Here is a 15,762-nt window from a genome sequence, read left to right as displayed (position 1 = left end):
AAAACTTTCAGTTTACAAGAAAATCACTTAGTTGAGTCGAAATGTGGTATATTTTAATAGATAATGATAAATTTTGTGAAATTTTGAGAAATGTTTGAAAACTTATGTGTTTATTCCTTAAGAGACTATTAAATTTGTGGGCATCAGAATATTTCTTAAAATATAATCTTGTTCTGTTTCTTTCCTTTTCAAAAAAGCATTGATAAAATATCTTGAATTATAGAAGACATTTTCTTAATACAAGAATTGGGTCTTTAAAGCACTGTAAATACAAACTAAGTTAAAACATATTAGTACCTTGAGAAATATTTTTTAGTTAAGTTATCCTAGGTTTGAGAGAAATTTGCCATTTTAGAACTAAATAGTAAGCCTGTTGATCATTTGAAAGCTCTTATTTTCACCTTGAAGATAAATATATTTCAAATACTTCCCACTGAGTAGTCTTTCTGTCCATGGTTTTTCCTTCATATTACAGTTTTTTTATGTGCATCCATAAATTATGGCCAAATACCAGTTGCAAAAATGTTGATATTATATTAGAATTTTAAAAGTATCAGTTGTGTAGCCCTAGCCAGTGTAGCTCAGTTGGATGGGTGTCTCAGGTTCAATTCCTGATCAGGAGACATACCTAGGTTGCAGGTTTGGTCCCTAGTTGGGGCACATACAAAAGATAACCAATCAGTGTTTCTTTTTCACATTGATGGCTCTCTCCTTCTCTTCCTCTCTTCTCTTGTCTCTAAAATCAAAAAGCATGATTTTAGGTAAGGAAATAAATAAATAAATAAATCAGCTATGTAGCGGAAAAAATTTTATATTACTCCTAACATTCTATTTACTCTAAGGATTGAGATTTTGTAACATAAAGCAAAATAAGTTAGCACTTCAAGTAGGTGGTCCATTCATCTAGGATTGACAGGTTAATGGGGGGGAATTATTAAATAAAAAGAAAACGATTATTTGCAAATGCAATTTTGAATATTTATCAATATAATATTCTTTATGAAAGTGTACAGAATGATCTATGAAGATAATAACAGAGGGCTAAAGGAAGTGGGGAAAGTTTACTCATAGTGAAGGTACTTGCCTATTATTTCCAGTAAGGCATAAATATAAATAAATGCCATGATTTTACCTAGTAAGTGTTTTTTGTTATACATGTCCATAATATAGAAGCCCTATTTTATCAGATGTTATTTACATTATCAGGTTGTATTTAAATATAAAATAAGTCTGTCTAATTTACTTGGAAAGAATGGACAATTATGAACAAACGTATTCAAGTGAAATAGCTCTTAGAGAAATTTTATTTTAAGTCTACTCCTATGGTATTGGGTTGGCCAAAAAGTTTCTTCTTCTTTTCTATAAAATGGCTTTATGAGATTGTATTGTGACTGCTGTCATATCAACATGCGTTTTTAAAAACTTATCAAAATTGGTAAGTTGTTTGTAGCTATTTTAATATTGAAGGTGGAAGAAAATATGCAACATTTTCAGCATATTATGCTTTATTCAAGAAAGGTAAAAATGCAAATAAATGCAAAAAATTTATTCAATGTATAGAGGGGATGCTGTGACTGATTGAATATGTCAGAAGTGGTTTGCAAAGTTTCATGTTGGAGGTTTCTCACTGGACAATGCTCCATGGTTGGGTAGACCAGTTGAAGTTATTAGCTATCAAATTGGGACATTAACTGATTAAAATCAACATTATAGCACATGGGATATACTCAAAATATCCACATCAATTGTTGAAAATCATGTGCACCAGCTTGGTTATGTTAATCTCTTTGACGCTTAGGTTCCACATAAGATAAACAAGAAAAACCTTCTTGACTTGTGGTTAAGATGGTGGCATAGGTAAACACCTCCTTGCATAACGACATCAGAGTTGCAACTAAACTATAGAACAGCCGTCACTCAGAACCATTAGAAATCGAGCTGAAAGGAAGTCCAACAACTATAGAATAAAATAAACCACATCCATCCAGTATGGTAGGAGATGCAGAGATTTGGAGATGAGAAATGGGCCGGTCCCAAACCCAAGTGTGATGGAGAAAAACACAGGAAGGATATCTCAGGAGCAAGGAGTCTCAGCCCCACACCAGGCCTCCCAGCCCAGGGTTCCAGTGCCAGGATGGTAAGTCCCCATAAGTTTTGGCTGCAAAAACCAGCAGGGATTGAGTTGGTGGAAGAAACTTCTGGAGTCACAAGCAATTACCCTTAAAGAACCAACATATGGACTTACTCAGTCTCACTCCCTCTGAGCTCCAGCACGTCAGTAGCAGCTTGAGAGACACCAGTGGCACACAGGGAGGAACTGTGTGTCTGGAATCAAGGCAGGAGCTTGGGGACAGCCTTCTCTTCAGACAAAAAGGCAGACAGAGGCCATTGTCCCTTTTCTGAACCCTCACCCCAGAGAACCACAGAGCTTCCGCTCGGGTGCCATATCTCAGACTCCATCAACCCAGCTAACACACTGTTGGCCCCGCCCTGGAGATCCCCTGAGACTCTGTGCCATCTAACTTAAGCGCCCACCCACCTGTTAACCATGACTTTTCAATATGAATGGCTGGCCTTGGCTCATGCTTTACAAATTCCTAAAATCTCTTAAACAATCAAGAGCCAGCCTCAGTAGGCCATCAGCCCCCATACCTCTTGCTAAGTGGCCCCAGGCATAACACTAACAGCAACCAGCCTAGGTTCACAACTTGGCTTTGTCTGGGAGTCTCCCAAGCCCAGTACAAGTAGCAGCCATCTCAAATCACTATAGTTCAGGCAGGGTGGCCTTGGGCAGAGCATAGCGGGGGTTGGCCTTGGCCTGTACCACCTGGGAAGTCCCAGATCCTGCATACCCAGTGGGCAGCTACAGACCATGTCTGAGCACCACCACCCTGCCCCTGTACAGCTGATCCTCTACTAAGGGCAGAGGGTGGTGGTCAATGATCACAGCCAGTCCTTGCAGCTGACTTATCTGGGTAAGTCCTTCCCATTGATCTGCCAACAGCAATCAAGACTCAGCTACAATAGAAGGTTGTACATAGCCTACACAAAGGGCACACCTCAAGTACCCAGCTTGGGTGATAAGGGAGGATGTGCCACTGGACACTATAGGACACCTGCTACATTAGGCTACACTACCAAGACAAGAAGTCATCACAGTTCTGCCAAATACATAGAAACAAAGACAGGGAGACTGCCAAAAAAGAGGAGACAAGCATGGCCAAAGTGAAAGAACACAAAACTCCAGAAAAAGAACTAATCGAAATGGAATAAGCAATCTTATCAGATGCAGAGTTCAAAACACTGTTTATAAGGATGCCCTAGGGACTTAGTGAGGACCTCAGTAGCATAAAAAAGATCCAGTCAGAAGTGAAAGACTCACTAATTAAAGTAAAGAACAATTTATAGGAAAACTACTAGTAGAGTGGATGAGGCCGAGAATCAAATCAATGATATGGAACATAAGGAAGCAAAAAACCAATGAGAACAATAAGAATAAAAAAGAATCCAAACCAAGTGATAATGTAAGCACCCTCTGGGACAACTTCAGGCATTCCATCATTTGCTTTATAGGGGTGCCAGAAGGAGAAGAGAAAAGGCAAGAAATTGGAAATTTATTTGAAAAAATAATGCAAGAAAACTTCCCTAATTTGGTGAAGGAAATAGACATGCAAATCCAGGAAGTACAAAGAGTCCTAAAAAAGATGGATCCAAAGAGGCCCACTTTGAGATATCATAATTAAAATGATAGAGGTTAAAGATAAAGAGAGAATCTTAAAAGTAGCAAGAGAAAAGCAGTTACCTACAGGGGAGTTCCCATAAGACTGTAAGGTGATTTCTCAAAATAAACCTTGCAAGCTAGAAGAGATTGGCAAGAAATATTCAAAGTCACGAAAAGAAGGTATCTAGAGCCAAGATAGCTCTACCCAGCAAGCTATCATTTAGAATCAAAGGGCAGACTAAGAGCTTCCCAGACAAGAAAAAACTAAAGGAATTCATCATCACCAAACCATTAATATATGAAATATTAAAGGGACTTGTTTAAGAAAAAGATCAAAACTATGAACAATAAAATAGCAAAAATACATAGCAATTGAATCTAAAAAATGAACTAAGCAAATAAGAACAGAGACAGAATCATGAATACAAAGCATTTTGATGACTGCCAGATGGGAGGAGGGTGTGGGAGAATGGGTGAAGAGGTGAGGGGATTAAGAAGTACAAGTAGGTAGTTACAGAATAGCCATGGGGGTGTAAAGTACGCTATAGGAAATAGAATAGCCAAAGAACTTACTATACACATGACCTATGGAAATGGACATGAACAATGGTGTGGGGATGGCCTGAGAGACTGGGTGTGCTGGGTGGAGTGGGGCTAGAGGGGAAAAATGGAGACACCTGTAATAGCATAATCAATAAAATAAAATTTGAAATAAAACCTTGACTGTATTTCCACATGTGATTCTCTACTTGGACATAATAAAAACATTCTGTTTTTAAAACAGATTGAGACATGATGATAAGTGGATACTTTACAATAATGTGGAACAAAAGGGCTTCAGTCAAGTGCAATGAACCACCACCCACCACAGTAAAGGCTGGTCTTCATCCAAAGATGATGTATGGTGGGATTGGGAGTGCTCTATTACGAGCTCCTTTCAGGAAACCAAACAATTTCAACAAGTACTACTCCCAGTTAAGCCAATTGAAAGTTGTATTCGACGAAAAGCATCTGGAATTAGTCAACAGAAAACACAATCTTCCATCAGGATAATGCAAGACCACATGTTTCTTTGATGACCAGGCAAAAACTGGTACAGCTTAGCTGGGAAGTTCTGATTTATCCCCCATATTCACCAGCCATTGCATCTTTGGATTTCCATTTATTTCAGTCTTTACAAAGGTCTCTTAATGGAAAGAATTATAATTCCCTGGAAGACTGCAGAAGGCAACTGGAACAATTCTTTGCTCAAAAAGATAAGAAGTTTTGGGAAGATGGAATTAGGAAGTTGCCTGAAAGATGGCAGAAGATAGTGGAACAAAACGGTGGATCCGTTGTTCAAAAAAGTTATTGGTGAAAATAAAAAATGTCTTTTATTTTTACTTTAAAACCAAACTTTTTGGCCAACCTAATAATTTAGGTGTAGTGTGTGTGTAACTTACTGTTAAGCATATTTATGGTATTAGAGCATTAAAAGCTTTTGTTTTCTTATTTCAAAACAATTATATACATATTAGAGAAATTGGATAAATAACTCAACAAGAAACTTTGTTACTATCTTAGTACAGGAAGTCTATAAATGATCTCAAAATAAAGTTAACAGGTTGTCAGTGAGTAACTAAATGGGATATCAAAATGTAGTCATTTCACCTGTCTTAAAAAGAAAGCTAGATAATATTCTGATATATGTAATGCTAACAGAAATCTGTTTTCTTTTTGGGAGGTTTTTGTTTATTCTACTACCATGTGCTATTTGGTCTTACAAATAAATGGAACAAAATGCATCTTGCTCTAAATATTTGATGTAAGCAAAAAATTGAGGTTTGAGTTGAAGCATGATGATGATTCTACAAAACATAATCCCAAAATAGACTTCAATTGGTTCAGCAAATCTTTGCTTAAGTTCTTGGCCAGGAATGAACTGTTAGGCACTAGGGTTATTGCTGGAAAATACTCAGATGTTTTCCTTTTGGAGGGAGAATATAAGTCTTGGAAGAGATCATCATTAACATTCACTATTATTTTAATTCATAGGATGTGGAAATAATCTCTGCACATGAGATTGATAAGATTAGTAGAAGCATACTACTAATGTACTTTGTGAATTTAGGTCCAATTAAACTCCAGGATATAATGTCCTTTTTACAGAGTGAGGAGTACATTGTAGATCAAAACTTTTTTAAAATTTAGATTGTTTTTTCCTAAAATGTTAACTTTTTAACAAATAATATGTATATACAGTTTATATAGACAGAAGTAACTAAAAGTACTTTAGTGTCTGACTCTTAGATATGAAAGGAAAGCCAAGAAACCCCAGACATTAGAGCAGGGACCAGAAAACTTGTTCTGTAAAGGACCAGAGAGTAAATATTTTAGGCTTTGTGGGTCATATACAGTCTCTGTAGTGTATTCTTCTGTTTTTTAGATTTTTCTAAACAACCCTTAAAAGATTTTTAAGCTATTCTCACATCAAGAGCTGTACAAAAATACACTTTTTGTGTGTGTGTCATTAATTCCACTGGCTTTTCAGTATACTTTTGCACAGTCATTTATCAATAGTATTAGTTTCATTTACTCTTTTTGTAGACCTAAATTTTCTGATTTTTACCTGGGCTGGTTCCTGTTCAGGCCTGCTGTGCAGTTATCCTGGGACTGACTTTGTTGTCATTAACGGGGATTTCCTTTACCTTTCTCCCAAGGTCAGTCTCCAATATCCAGGATGCAGTGTTTTTCTCTAATTTGGTTTGTTCGAATGTTCTGGTGGAGCTTTCTGCCAAAGTGTGTATGTGAGATAATGATCCTAACTAGTTTTAGACTTCATAGTTTTGAAAGTGCTTAAATACTGTACTCCCTAAGTTGTCAGTATTTTTCTTCATAATTTTGAAGACATTGCTCCATTGTCCTCTACCTCAAAAGTGGCTCTTAAAAATATACAATGTCATGATATTTAACCTTTGCTTTTGACTTGGTTGGCATTGTTTTTCCTCTCAGGAAGTTTTTACTTTTAACTGGTTTCTGAAAGTTTATGGTCATGTGTCTTATTGGGATTTTTCATTTTTTTTATTTTTATTTTTTTTCATTCTTTATGCTGAGCTTTTGGTAGGCTCTTTTATTTAGAAACTTTGAGTTAGGAAATTATTCCTGTGTCTGATAATTTCTTTCCTTCTGTAATCTCCCCCACGCCATTTTTCTCTATCTTTCATTAGTCAGATGGTTTACCTCCTGGACTGATCCTCTCATTTTAATACCCTTTCAGCCTGACGTAATTTTTCCTCAATTTTATCTTCCAAAAATAGTTTTAAAATTTTTTTATGTCCTGTTTTTAATTTTTCTGAGCTTATTTTTTATATCCATTCCTTTTCCGTAGCATCTTGTGCGTGTTCCAGAGGTCAATTTATCTTTCTTTAGCTTTATGAAACATAGATGTATCTCATCTAGATTATGTATAAAAAACATGTGTGTATCTATATGAGATACATTCTGTTGCCTTTGTCATCTCTCTTTTCTCTAAGTTACTTACCCGCTCTTGCTCTTTCTCTTTGTCCTTTACATAAGATGTGCTGGAACGCAGGGGTTGGTAAACTGTGGCTTGCTGTGTCTGGACAGATCCCTGTTTTTGTACAGCTCTTGATGTGAGAATAGCTTAAAATTTTTTTAAGGATTGTTTAGAAAAATCAAAAAAACAGAAGAATATACTACAGAGACTGTATATGACCCACAAAGCCTAAAATATTTACTCTCTGGTCCTTTACAGAACAAGTTTTCTGGTCCCCGCTCTAATGTCTGGGGATTCTTGGCTTTCCTTTCATATCTAAGAGTCAGACACTAACAAGTAATTTGGAAACTATGTAAGTAGGGCTTGGTTAGCTTCACTGCAGAATGACTTGGTAATGCGGAAGCTGCTTTTGTTTTAGGTAGCCCATAATGTCATCACCTATTGGTTTTTTCTTTGGACCTTCAGTTTCTGTAGAGGAGAGTCTCTAATCTCCTGTCTGGAGTATATAAGTCTGTTGCACGTGTTTCTTATGTAAATATACCTTTGAGTATGTTGACTTTCACTTGAGTTCTGTTTTGAGTACAGTTGCCTTCATCCAGACTCAACTGTCCCTCTAATTCGGTTTCTTCAGAGGCTGAGTCTTAGACTTGTGCTGGGGTTAGAGTGGAGTTTGTTACACAGGAAAGTAATAGGAGTGGGGTGCTGGGAGTCCAATTTCTACTGACATAGAGGACAACTCATAGCTCTTGTTTTCAGCTTCTACTATGCTACTGTGTTTTGTAGAATCTTGCACTTCTTAAATTACAATACATTTTCATGGGAAAGGTTAAAGATTTAAACACAATTAAGAATTGTATCCAAAGTGAAATTAACTTAGCTTTTTTGTCCTTGTGTATATTTCTGTATTACTTTTTGATATTAGAAGTTTGGTATTTTATTCAATATAGAAAACATCAAGTTATTGCTGAGAACTACTAAGATCTATAATTTTCAAAAACAGCCCTCTGAGGTGGTAGATGTATTAGTTGCATTTTACAAGTAAAGAAATTGGAAACAAAGAAAGATTAATGAACTTCAGGTGGAGGATCACATAGTAAGAGTAGAACCAAGTTTCCTCCAGGCAGTCTAGATCAAGAGAATGCTTTCTTTACAACTCTTTGACACTACAGTATGATGTACTTGGCAAGTAAATTATATTAGTAAGTGTTATGAGTTTAGAAGAGGAAGGTAATGGTCTGGGATGGAGAGGGAAAGGTAAATTTCGTGAAGGATGTAGAGCTGAACCTAATTAGGTAGATGGAAGGGAAGAGGGTAGTTCTGATAATAGATAATGACTCAAGAGTGTACAGCTGTTAACATTTAGGAGATGGTAAGTATACCATCTTGAGAAATTGCATTTTGGTCATTTGATATCAGTTTTGACTAAAGATGTTATTTTGCTTTTTAGTGTAAGTGAATGAGTTGGAAATTGTAACTTTATAGATTCTAGTACCCATGTTCAGTAAAAATGAAGCAGTGTTTTTCCAACCTGGTGTAGGGCCCTCAGGCTATGAAAGAAATCAGCTCAGTCTCAAAAGCAGTTCAGTAGTGGTTCTGGAGTTTTTATATTTTGTTTTTTAGTTTCTTTTTCCTTAGTCTCCCAATATGTAAGCTTTTCCTTAGAATGCCAAGAAAGAGATGAACCTTTTGTGTTTGATACTAGTAAAAGGAACCACCAGCTTTATTTCTTTATTTTTAAGTTCTAGAGAAGAAATAAGTAAGGAACATTTAGAATATCCTAAAGGGAAAATTTTGAGTACCTGTATTCTAGACTCTCATTACCACTCTTCTTAAATAGTGTTTTGTGTTTCATAAATTGCATCTTGAATGTTGAAAGTCAGATGAAGTTTAAGAATGTGAAATTGTTCTTAACTTGCTTTCTTAGGAAACTTGGTGCTCAGAGATAGATTCTCTACATCATTATAACAAAGACTCCTATTTGCATGAGGAAAAGTTGCAGTAGTCCTATATATAAAAACCATATTTTTTATTTGTTATTTGTTTTTTAATATTTTTTATACTTATTAATCATAAATACAATGAGGTTATACTTTTTAAATTGCTTAATTTTTAAATAATTGTGTAAATAGAGTCATGTGTTTTCTTCTGAGAAGTTAGAAAGTTTTAGCAGAGAAGTTTTAACTTTGTATTTTTTCTTTATTAATTGCTGAAAAATCATAATGTAAATTGAAAATACAATGTATTTATTATCTTGGTTAATTAGAAAACTATTACAAAAGCTTAAATTATGCAAAATAGTTTAGGTTAATGATTTGTAACCTTTTTTCTGCCTACATACGCAGCTGGCTCCTGTCATTACAATCCATGTATTTTCACCTAGTTTAATGGGATGGGTTTGCACTGATGGTAGGGCAGGTCCTGGCTGGAGAGTCTTGAGTACTGTCAGAATCCTCTCTTGGATATATGGTCTTCATAATTTTTTTTCCCCTTGGAAAGTCTTTTTACTTGAAGCAACTAGAGACTACTAGTGTTTGTTTTTGATATGAGAGCAAGTATGCAGAAACTCTGAAATGAATTATATTCATATAGAAAAGGATAAAAATAGAAGTAGGATGTATGCAATGATTAAGTTGTGGAGAAGTTTTTAAAAGTTCTCATTGTATCTTAAAATGACATGGAAAATAAATGTGCTTTGTTAAACCCCCAGTAATCGTTTTAATGGAAATTGATATCCTGTTAATTTGACAATCGTTCTTAAGCTTAATATTACAAAATCATGCCAACTGCTGCAGTGATGCAGTATACTGTTATTGCATATGAATGATTTAGTAGCTATTAGCCAAAATAGGAAGAGATTCACAAATATGTTTAGGGAAAACTTATACTCTGTGGATTAGCTTTTTTTACTTTAGTAAAGTTTGAGATTTCTGTATTATTCTATAACCAGAGTACTGCAGAGTTAAATTGACAAGATAACTCTATGTTAGGCTGTTGAATATTTGGTGGGGGTAATAGTTGTAAACCAGTAGCATTTTCTTGTTTATTAGTGTTATTTCTTATACTAAGGAGGTAATTTGTTCAAATACTGGACACATGTATATATATATATATATATATGTGTGTATGTGTGTGTGTATAACCTGAGTTATGGTAACTATAATAAAACATTTACACTGAAAATAACATACCAGGTAAATATCTTCAGAAGGTGTACGCTGAAGCACACCGAAGCTCTAGATGTGTGATTTTTGGTTATGTGTATCTTAAAGCATCTATTCATTATAGCAAATATGAAAACATGCAGAGGTCTTCTTAATCAAATGACCTCTAGTTTTTCATTATCTAGTTTTGTTTTGTCTTAGAAGCAAATAAGGTACTTTATAAAATCTAGCATTATAAGTAACATTATAATAGTCTATTAATGAATATATTAAAAAGTTGAAACCACTTCCTAGTGCAGCAATTTTTAGGTAGTACCTCCAACTCACATGTAGATTGTATTCTAAAATACATGGAAATAAAAAAATTTTTAAGAGAAACTAACTGACCCCTCTGGGGGAGGGAGGCAAGATTAGCTCATGAGTGTTCATTTGGTCTATAGTGTAACACATAAGACCATACTCTTTTCAAGGAACATTATGTTACTGCTAATGAGTAATTATGGAAAATATTTATCTTATATCATGGTATTTAAGAAAAAGCAGAGAGATTTGTGTGATAAGAAGTTTAGTAAGAGTGGAATTAACTGAGCAGGTAAAGCAATGATACTGAAAAATGAGGTGCTTGACTACAGGAGGTTAATGAAGATACTTCCCATCACACACTGTTCTGAGGGCCTGGTTGCCCCAGGAGTATATGGGTAATAATGAGCTACTCCTGTACTTTGTTTTTGATTTTGTTTTTTTTAATTCTCATTTGAGGACATATTTATTGATTTTTAGAGAGGGTTGAAGCGGGGGGAGACAGAAACTTCAATGTAAGAGAGAAACATCTAATGGTTGCCTTCTGTAAGTGCCCTGACCAGGAATCGAACTGGTAGCCTTTTGGTGTATGGGACGTCATTCCAGCCAACCGAGCTATGCCAACCAAGGCAGTACTTTGTATTTTTTTTCTTGTTGACATTTTAAAGGGGGACATAGCTACCAAAGTCTTAGCATTTGTAAAACCCAGAAATCCTTTAAACTTATAACCAGGAGTAGAAGATAATTTGTATCTTCGTTATTACCAATGATAAAAACAGATCTTAGACTAAAACCTTTCCTATATTATTTTTACTTTGAGTATATTGTCCCAGGGAAACTGTTGTTTTTGATATTGTTCTTCAAAATGCCAAAAGGCCTATTTACCTTTAAAGCATTCAGTTAGTACTATTTCAGCTTACCTAAACTACTGTGTAAAACATTATTTCTGTAGCAAAATTTATTTATCAATTGTTTGAGTACCTACTGTGTGCCAGGCACTCTTCTTGGTACTCTGACTGCAGCAGTGAACCAGAGACAAGAATCTTTGATATGGAGTTTACATTCTAGTAGTGATTTATTTCCATTTTTAAGTTTCATTTGAAAAATGCCAAAAAGTCATCTATCTTTAATACCTTCAAGTTGCCTAACTTAGGGTAGGTGCCATAGCTAGAAGCAGCTGGGTGGGAATCTAGATTTATATCCAGTATACTAGGTAATATTTAGTAATAGAGAATGGAAATTACTATGTTAACTATTTTAAAACAAAGGATAGCTTCCTTTGAAGAAGTAAAAACTAATGTCCTTGTCCTTGCCCAGCCATTCCTGAATAAGGATTTAAGTGAACAGACTCTGGATTCAGACAGGCTAGATTTAAAAAAAACACTGCCTCAAATCTAGCTGTGTGATCTTTAGTAAGTTACTTAATCTGTCTATGCCAGAGTTTTCTTTTTAATCTATGAAGTAGTGATAAGAGTTGGTTAATGCAAGAATGAAAAGTTAGTTGGTAATGCTTAGCAGTTAGTAAGTAGTACATGACAGTTGTTACTATTTTCCATGCTTGACATTTAGTTTATGTAAAAGAAGCTTTCATATGTGTGTGTATGTATGTGTGTGTAATTTCTTTTTCTTTATTTTGCAAAGCACCTTATTTTGTTTGGTGGGTTTTGCTTTTAAGGAGAACTATTTGGCATAATGGAAATCTGGATTCTAGGTTAGATCATTCACTGATCTGATCTTGATTTGATCAGTCAGTGAGGGGGAGTTCAGATAGAATGGTCTCTTTAATATTTTCATATGAAGTTAAAAAAGTATTTTAAATTTTTAATAGGTCTTCATGGTGTGTTTTTTTGTTTTTTGTTTTGACTGTTAGCTGCACTACTTTATAGTCTACCACTGAGCATTGTGATTTTCCTTGAATCGCGATTTTTCTCCCTAAGATTACCCTCCTTGTCATTAAAGGGACTGCATTAAGTCCAGTTTTAATTTATCCTGTTCATTTGCATAAACACAACAAGAGCAGCAAATGATCACTTATGATCTTTAGTTCTGCTTTGCTGGAACTTACGCAAGGAACATTTAGGGTGACCTTCAGTCTGCCCTTCAAGGCACAGAAGCAGAACCACATACCTGGCATTCAGCCTTGCCTGTAAACACCTGTCTTTTCCAAGTCGTTCAGGTTTTCCATTGTGCCTTAAGGTCCCTTCTAGCCATCTTTCAGGAAAACAACCTTCATTCCTTCCCTGGAAAGATTGCCATGGACCGCGCATCCATCCAAGGTACCAGGCCTTTTATCTCGTGGACTTTTATTACCTTTGAAAGTCAATCCCAGTTCCTCAGGGCTTTTTAGTAACAACCAAATCCCAAGCATGTCTCCTTTAGGCATGACATTCCAAAGTCTTAGTCAAAAAAAAAAAAAAAAAACTCTATTAACTGGTCTTACTAGTTTTATGCAAAGAAACTTATGTCATTACTTACTTCTTTAGAATGCCAAACTCTGGAGGGATCAGATAGGGAGAAAAATATACAGTGTGAAGGAAAATCCTTGTTCTTCTAATACTCACTGAACTTGCATTTCCATTCCTTATATTTTCATTTTTCCCCCACTAAAAATTTTTTTTGTTTGTTTTTCCATTACAGTTGTCCCACTTTTTTCCCCCTCTTGCTTCCCTGCACCCTGCCCCTCCTTCTCCCACATTCAGTTCCCACCCAGTTGTCCATGTCCATGGGTCATTTATACATGTTCTTGGACTAGACCCTTCCCCTTCTTACCCCCTACTCTCCCTCCTGTCTCCCCCTTTGTTACTGTTAGTTTATTCCTTGTTTACATACCTCTGGTTCAATTTTGCTCAGTTATTTGTGTTGTTCATTAGTTTCCCGTAATAGGTGACAGCATAAGGCATTTTTCTTTCGTTGCCTGGCTTATTTCGCTAAGCATAATTCTCTCTAGTTCCATTCATGTTGTTGCAAATGGTAGAAGTTCCTTCTTTCTTTCAGTACTTATTCATTGTCATTTTCCCCCTTTGTACTCGTGTTCCTCTCTGTCTCTCTCTGTTTCTTCATCTTCTTAAAGCAGACCCTTTAGCATTTCTCGGAATGCTGGTTTGGTGGAGATGTATTCTTTTAGCCTTCTTTTGTCTTGGAAACTCCTTATTTCACTTTCCATTTTGAATGAGAGTCTTGCTGTGTAGAGTATTCTTGGTTGTAGGCCTTTGTTTTCCATTGCTTGGAATATTTTTTGCCATTCTCTTCTGACTTGTAGTGTTTCTGCTGAGAAATCTGATGATCGCCTTATTGGAGCTCCCTTGTATGTTATTAGTTGTTTCTCTCTTGCTGCCTTTAGGGTTCTCTCTTTGTCTTTGAATGTTGTCATTTCAGTTATGATGTGTCTTGAAGTGGGCCTGTTGGGGTTCATCTTCATTGGGACCCTCTGTGCTTCCTGGACTTGCATGATTCTTTCTCTCCTCATGTTAGGGAAGTTTTCTGTCATTAGTTTTTCCAAGAGGTTTTCTATCCCTTGCTCTTCTTCTCCTTCTGGAATTCCTATGATACGGATATTATTACGTTTCATGTTGTCCTGCAGCTGTCTTAGAGCCTCTTCAGTCTTGTTCAGTCTTTTTTCATTTTGTTGCACTGTCTGGGAGTTTTTGTCTACGTTGTCCTCCAGCTCGCTGATCCAGTCTTCTGCTTCCTCTGGCCTGCTTTTAATTCCTTCTACTGTGTTCTTCAATTCAGAGATCGTATTCTTCATTTCCTCTTGGCTCTTATTGATAGCTTCTATGTCCTTTTTCATGCTGGTGTAATTCTCAGTAAGCTCCTTGTAGTTTTTCTGGAGTTCCTTGTAGTTTCCGCTGAGCTCATTGAACTTCTCCATAATCCATGTTTTGAATTCCATATCTGATAGTTTGCTCCCCTCTATTTCATTTAGCACTCTTTCTGGGGATTCTACCTTTCCTTTCGATGGGGGGTTGTTTCTCTGTCTCCCCATTTTTGTGACTCCTATTTTTTGTTGGTGCTTCTTAGAATTCATGTTGTGTTTTTGAGTATTCATCTGAAATTTGTTTTTTGTTTTAATCCTACTGTCATATGGTAAACCAGATACTTGGTTTTTGTATCACAGCTTATCAGTGGGTATTAGGAATTCTCAAATTTTGAGTTATTGAATGATTTATAGATGGCTTCTGTGATTTGTGTGTTTAAATATAAATTACTTAATAAACCTACCTAATAAAAGATAGTTCCCTAACATAACCTCTACCTTAGCTTTTCATGTCACTGATAAGGTATGTCAAAAAATTACTATAATAACCTCCTAGTGAAGTTTGAGTCAGAAAATCTAAAAATACATCTTTCCCTAATTACAACTTAGTCTGTGCATATGCATTTTTTATTAATTATAAATGTTATGGACCTCATTTAGATTTGCTTCATTTTTATGTCCTGTATTCCTTCCTTCTTTTTTTCACTTCTTTCCAAAGAGCACCTTGCAGATAAGCATGTTGTAGAATCAAAGTAAACGTTGTGGTCAAATTTTATTGGAATTCAAGTCCTGTAAAGATGGTTGTGTTTAACTCCCACAAAGTTATTTGTGGTTTTTTTCCTGAACTTTTCCTTCTGCAGCAAAGTTCTATTTTCATTAACTACACACTATTTTAAAGTAAAAGATGGTGGTGAAAGATCTGTCTGTGTTACCTTTGGATTTTTTTTCTTCGTGAAAGCAATGGCAGTCTTGATTGTAACAGAAAACTATCTGGAATTTGGGCTTGAAACAGGTAATTCATACAACTTTAAAAATCAGTTTTGCTTTATCTAGTGTTAATATGTTTGACTTCGATATTCAAGTAAGTTTTATATCAGATAAGTTTTTAAAATTACGTGGAGATGCATATTCTGTAATGTTATAGTTAACCTTTATTATTCTTAAGTAAGGTCTTCTTTTTGTTGTTTTAGTTTTTTGTTACCTTTCTTTAGAAATGCTGCTCATTCCATTTTTTTCTTATTGTTAAATGAGTTTCTGTAATGCTGAAGTTTACTCATATAAGCATCCAAATCTTAATGCAAATTTTATGCACACTCATGAATTGTGC

The 15,762-nt window shown here is 35.5% G+C and overlaps 1 protein-coding gene across 2 annotated transcripts in view; it reads left to right on the top strand.

Moving 5' to 3' along the window:
• The window catches only part of TMEM161B (transmembrane protein 161B), a 75,814-nt gene that overhangs the window by 48,304 nt on the left and 11,748 nt on the right, over nt 1–15,762 (top strand). The window contains exon 6 of one of the 2 annotated variants that reach the window (XM_090276456.1): nt 15,296–15,447. In XM_090276456.1, the coding sequence (XP_090132582.1) occupies nt 15,296–15,447 (152 nt within the window). The remainder of the gene's footprint in view (nt 1–15,295; nt 15,448–15,762) is intronic. The other variant, XM_090276457.1, reaches the window with a different exon arrangement.

Source organism: Furipterus horrens, unplaced genomic scaffold (assembly GCF_987537825.1).
Source record: "Furipterus horrens unplaced genomic scaffold, mFurHor1.1.pri manual_scaffold_5, whole genome shotgun sequence".
Lineage (NCBI taxonomy): Eukaryota > Metazoa > Chordata > Mammalia > Chiroptera > Furipteridae > Furipterus > Furipterus horrens.
The sequence above is the reverse complement of the archived record's forward strand: the minus strand, read 5'-3'. Positions and strand labels throughout refer to the sequence as shown.